The 5,730-nt window shown below is 50.6% G+C and overlaps 1 protein-coding gene across 1 annotated transcript; it reads right to left on the bottom strand.

The window, feature by feature from the left end:
- Nucleotides 1–4,724: 4,724 nt before the first annotated feature.
- Nucleotides 4,725–5,708, bottom strand: LOC129044225 (olfactory receptor 13C7-like). Its single transcript, XM_054501975.2, has one exon. The coding sequence runs from the start codon at nt 5,706–5,708 to the stop codon at nt 4,725–4,727; it is 984 nt and encodes a 327-aa protein (XP_054357950.1).
- Nucleotides 5,709–5,730: the final 22 nt, after the last annotated feature.

Below are 5,730 nucleotides of genomic sequence, written 5' to 3'. Positions count from 1 at the left end.
TGGTTCTGTGCTGCCTTTTTTCCCCCTGGGGTCAGGGGTGTGGGGAAGGGGGGAAAGAGGGCCCCTCAGGGAATCAGCAGGGCTGATGGGAGCTACTGCCAGAGGCTTTTGTCACGCCCTGTACACAGTCTGATCCCACTCATCTGGGCCCTGCCTTCATTTCTAAACACTTTCTAATGCCTATTCCCCAATTCCTATTGAGCCCAGTTTGCAGTAGCTGAGAGGGGGTGTGTGTGTGTGTGTGTGTGTGTGTGTGTGTGTGTGTGTGTGTGTGTGTGTGTGTGTGTGTGTGTGTGTGTGTGTGTGTGTGTGTGTGTGTGTGTGTGTGTGTGTGTGTGTGTGTGTGTGTGTGTGTGTGTGTGTGTGTGTGTGTGTGTGTGTGTGTGTATACGTATGCTGAGATGATTTAAATCAGTGAGACAGACTTTCCTTCTGATGCCCACACCCAACACAGAAGGAAGCCGAGGTCCCAGGAAATTGGAATAGCAGGTACACGTCTCAGGTGTGCAAGAAATATCACAAGAATGTAACCTCTGTTTTGAGCTCCCATTTTTCCTGAGTGCCAGAAAAGATCATTTGTCCATTCAGGATCCCTTCTCTTTCCATGAGGGTCATAGCTGGGTTCATAGAGTTGCATAGCATGTGTAAGACTCAGAGTCTTACATAATGCCAAGAAGTTGGGAGAGCATTCTCACTGATCACCAGTGTCCATACTTCATCCATCCCCGGGATTTCCATCATTCCATCTGGTCCCCAGTCAGAGGTCCAGACAGTTCATCTGGGATGCAGAGAGATTTCTTGTTCCCATTTGCATAACTCTCTCAGTCCTAAGGTTCTCTCTGCCACTTTTGGGCCATGTGTGGAGACCTGTGAAGTTGTCTAAGGCCTTGGCTATGCAGACACACCTTGAAGCTGTTTCTGCTCTGGGTTTTGACAGACAAGGCATGAGTTGCTGCATCTTTTAAAACCTGCAAATCTATCTTGGCCTGGGGTGTGGGGCTCAGGGACTCTTCCTTTTGGGACCCTCTCAGTATTCTGTCTACATTCTCTCCTCCTCTTTCTTCTTTCCCTCTTTTGTTAATATTGGTGGTGAGGAAGCCTTACTTAATGTTTTCTCCTGAATCTTTTTTTTTTTTTTTTTTTGAGATGGAGTTTTGCTCTTGTTGCCCAGGCTGGAATGCAATGGTGCGATCTCAGCTCACTGCAACCTCTGCCTCCCAGGTTCAAGTGATTCTCCTGCCTCAGCCTCCCGAGTAGCTGGGATTAGAGGCATGCACCACCATGCCCAGCTAATTTTTGTACTTTTAGCAGAGATAGGGTTTCTCCATGTTGGTCAGGCTGCTCTCGAACTCCCGGCCTCAGGTGATCCACCTATCTTGGCCTCCCAAGGTGCTGGGATTACAGTCATGAGCCACCACGCCTGGCCTCTCCTGAATCTTTTATCTATGCCTTAAGCCTTTTCTGTTCCCTTCAGGACCTAGGCTTTTGAAGCCCAAAAGCCAGGAAAACATGCCTCTGTTATCTGCTTTCTGCAATCACGTCTTTTCCGTGGGGCACTGAGCAGAGAATGGTGTGGCCAAGTGAGTAGTGAGAAGCAGTGAGGAGGTGTGAGCTAGGTGTCTGTTCCTATTTTAGAAAATACTGTTCCTACATCAGAAATACCACATTAAGATGTATAGAGCCAGGTCACTGGGATGCTTGAACCCAAATAGCTGGGATTCTGGACAGAGTCAGCAGAGTACAGAAGGCTCTGAAGTAGGAGATGGAGCTGGGGTGCATCCCACCCGGTGAGGAGGGGTCATAAGGGGCGTCCAGGAAGAGGGACATTTGAACTAGGATTAGCTGAGTTGCCATGATGCCAGGATAATGGGAGAGTGTTCTTTGTGGTCCCCAGTGTCCATATGGCATCCCTTCCCTAAGATTTTCATCATTCCATGTAGTCTTCAGTCAGTAAAGCTCTTAGAACACTTGTATAGTGCCTAGTCTGGTATGTGATGTGGTCCAATATATGTTAGCTTAAGGTCACCAAGTGTTTGGACATGGAACAGCAAGGGGGAATGCAGAGGCAGGGAAGACTGATATTTACTCCGGGCACTGAATAGTTCAGTGTGCCTGGGCCGGTGCATGTGCGCATGCTTTTGTGTGTGGAGTGGGGTGGTGGAGGTAAGCAGCCAATGATATGTTTGGATAGATAAGTGGAGGTTGGGTCTTTATTCTATGGGAAATGAGGAGCCGTTGGAGAGATTTAAGCAGGAGAGGAACATCAGATTGGGGTTTTGGTGGCTGGGGCAGAGGATGGACTTTGGGAGACCTTGGAGGACAAAGTGCAGTGATCACAGCTATTGGAACATTTGAGAGAGAAATGGTGAAGCCTTCTTAACGCAATGTCCGTGGAAAGGAGGGGACCAATTTAAGAACTGTTAGGAGTGAACTCTTTAGGACTTGGTGACTGATTGGGTGTGTGGGATGGTGAGGTATGAGAGAGCCTAGGATGATGGTGATATTCTGATTTGGGGGTGGTGGTGCCATTCCCTGAGATGGTGACACCACTTTGGGTAGGGGGGAAGATGAGTTCCACTTTGGACAGTTGGAGGTGCATGTGGGATTCCCGGAGGGAAGGGGGCCAGCAATATGACAGTGCTGGACGTAGCCGCTGAACCAGGCCTGTCTCTAGGCTCCCAAAATGGGAATCCTTGGTTGTCTCCTGACTTGTCTCAGTGGGGGAGATCCCAAGATTCAAACAGCCCTTCCTTGCCTTGAATACAGGGCTGTGGCTGGCAGATATTGCTGCACCCTTGCACGTATCTGTACATACGACTGGACTGAGACCCTTGAGCACTTGCAGCTGCCTGGGGCATGTTCAGCAGCACAGGGCTCAATCCCCACAGGGTGATATTCTGAAGGCTTCTGAGTGACAATTCAGTCCTGCAAACCTTCCATAGGGAGCATGCTGTGGGAGCTACAGAGATGAGCCAGACCCGACTGAATCCTGCCCTGAAGGAGCTCACACGGTGGTGAAGTGTCATGAATGCGAGTTAGATGGGACAAGTGTGAAGTGGAAGATCCTGACAATGTGCTGTAGGATGTAAAGAGAGCGATCTCAAAGTGCAATGGGAAAGGATGCATGAAAGAGATGGTGTCTAACCTAGCTTTGAAAACTAGTCCCAGGTATTATCAGAGAACAGCACAATACATACAAGGGTGCAAAGACATGGGGGTGCGGCAGTACAGATAATGTAGCGAGGGGACAGCCATGTGAAGGGTGTAGTGGAAAATCAGGCTGAAGAAGCAGGTGGGGGCAGACTCTGGAGGGCCTTGAGGACTCAACTGAAGAATTTGGACTTAATGGTAGTGGGAGCTGTCAAAAAAGTCCTTGATCAGAAGAGTGATGAATCAATCCAGGTTTGACCAAAGTAACAGAACCACTATGAGTGATAAAAAGATTAGACCTTTACAGTCATGGGAGCAGTTGGAGAAATCTGTGCCAAACTGTTCCCTCTGCATTTGGTGTTGGGCCTGAAGCTGTTACAGCTCAGCTGGGCCAGCAGTTAGGAAAGAAGGCTGTGTGTGAAGTGAGGGCAGTAAAGGGCACACTAGAATCCAGAAGGACAAACTGGAACCTGTGCCTGGCTCTTATGCCTTCAATCTCAGTGACTGGTGACCTGCAGGAGAAGCTGTCACCTTTGCCATGGAGCTTGCACTTGGCCCAGCACTCAGCACAGTGGAAGGAGGTGACCTGGTGGGGACTGGACAGGCTGTGCTAATGGGGAGCCAGCAGATTAGCAACATGTGAGTGCCCTCACTGTGTCTGGTGCTGTTCCTTTTTTTTTTTTTTTTTTTTTGAGGCAGAGTCTCACTCTGTTGCCCAGGCTGGAGTGCAGTGGCGCCATCTCAGCTCGCTGCAGCCTCCACCTCCCAAGTTCAAGTGATCCTCCCTAGTAGCTGGGACTACAGGTGCACCACCACACCTGGCTAATTTTTTGTGTTTTTAGTAGAGGCAGGGTTTCATCATGTTGCCCAGGCTGGTCTCGAACTCCTGGCCTCAGGTGATCCGCCGACCTCGGTCTCCCAAAGTGCTGGGATTACAGGTATGAGCCACCACACCTGGCCCACTTTCGCCTTCCAAATCACATGCAAACTTCTCTGTGGCCAACCCTAACCCACACCCTCTAACCTAGTTTGGTTGACTCAGTATAAAGCTACCATAAGTGAGCTAACCAGAGCTTTCTTGGGACGATTAACCTGGCAGCAGCCCATGAAGAATAGATGGTCAGGATAAAGAAAGCCAAACCTCCAGTAGCTCTTGGGTTGACACTGTCAGCTGGTGTGGTAGTCATTAGGCCATTCACAAATCTCTCTGTCCCTCTCGTTTGCCTTCCAGACACACGATAGCATGCTTTTCCCCCTTAACAATAGGTGTGGTCCTGTGCCTTCCTGTTGCCATTGTGTTGGCCACTGAAATGTAGGTGGAGGCAACACAGCCACTTCTGAGTAGAAGCCTTAAGAGTCAGTGTAGACTTTGTTACTTTCCCTTTTCTTTTTGTCATGGTGACCAGCAATGTTCCCAATGGTAGCTGCTTTGTCATCCTGAGTCCCAGAGGGGTGAAGACCATGATGCGGAGCAGAAGCCCCACCAGCCTCTGGTGGACCTGCATCAGGAGCAAGAAACAAAACCTTAATGGCTTTAAGCATCTGAAGGTTTGAGGTCATGACCACAGCACAACCTAGCCTATGCCAGCTGACAGGGGCAGAGGGCAGCAGTAGCAGTGGGATGCTTTCCTGGAGAGCAAACCTCCTCTCAGCAGAGCTAGGACGGCCGCTTTCACCTCTGCATTCCTCAGGCTGTAAATGATGGGGTTCAGTGAGGGTGTCACAACCCCGTAGAACAATGTGACAATCTTATCCACGCTGGGGTCCTTGGCCTTGGGTTTGAAGTACATGAAGGAGATTGTCCCATAAAAAACCACCACCACTGTGAGGTGGGCTGAGCAGGTGGAGCTGGCTTTGCACTGGCCTGCAGCAGAGGGTACCCTAAGGATGGCAGACAGGATGAAAAGGTAAGACAGGCAGATGAGCAAGAGGGGGGCCAGTGTCAGGACAGCTGTGGCCACCATTAATGCCAGCGCAGTGAGGGAGATGTCCCCACAGGCCAGTTTTAGCACTGCCAAGATCTCACAGAAGTGGTTGATGACGTTGTGGCCACAGAAGGGGAGGTGCCAGACAAGGATGGACTGTAGCAGTGAGTTGGCAAAGCCTGTCCCCCAGCTCAGCGCTGCTGTCTGCATGCAGGTCTGCCCACTCATGAGCTCTGGGTACCTAAGCGGCTGGCAGATAGCCACATAACGGTCGTATGCCATCACAGCCAGCAGCAGGCACTCCGTTGATCCCAGCGCCAGGGTCAGGTACATCTGCAGGGCACAGCCAGGGAAGGAGATGGTCCTCTGGGCTTCCAGGAAATTGACTAGCATGAGAGGCACAAAGGAGGAGGTGCCGCAGATGTCCATGAGGGAGAGGTTGCTGAGAAAGAAGTACATGGGGTTATGCAGGCGAGAGTGCAGCATGTTCAGCCCTATGAGGAGGGCGTTCCCCAGCACATTCACGGAGTAGATGCCCAGGCAGAACACAAACAGGACCACCTCCAGGTTACAGTGCTCGTGTAGCCCCATCAGGACGTATTCCGTCACAGCTGTCTGGTTTGCCCCCTTCATCTCATTCTCTCTCCTTTTCCAT

Source organism: Pongo pygmaeus, chromosome 13 (assembly GCF_028885625.2).
Source record: "Pongo pygmaeus isolate AG05252 chromosome 13, NHGRI_mPonPyg2-v2.0_pri, whole genome shotgun sequence".
Taxonomy (NCBI): domain Eukaryota; kingdom Metazoa; phylum Chordata; class Mammalia; order Primates; family Hominidae; genus Pongo; species Pongo pygmaeus.
This window is presented reverse-complemented; position numbering and strand designations above follow the sequence as displayed.

Excerpts from the sequence above, each read along its gene's own strand:
- LOC129044225 (XM_054501975.2), bottom strand. The coding sequence starts at position 5,708 with ATGAAGGGGGCAAACCAGACAGCTGTGACGGAATACGTCCTGATGGGG.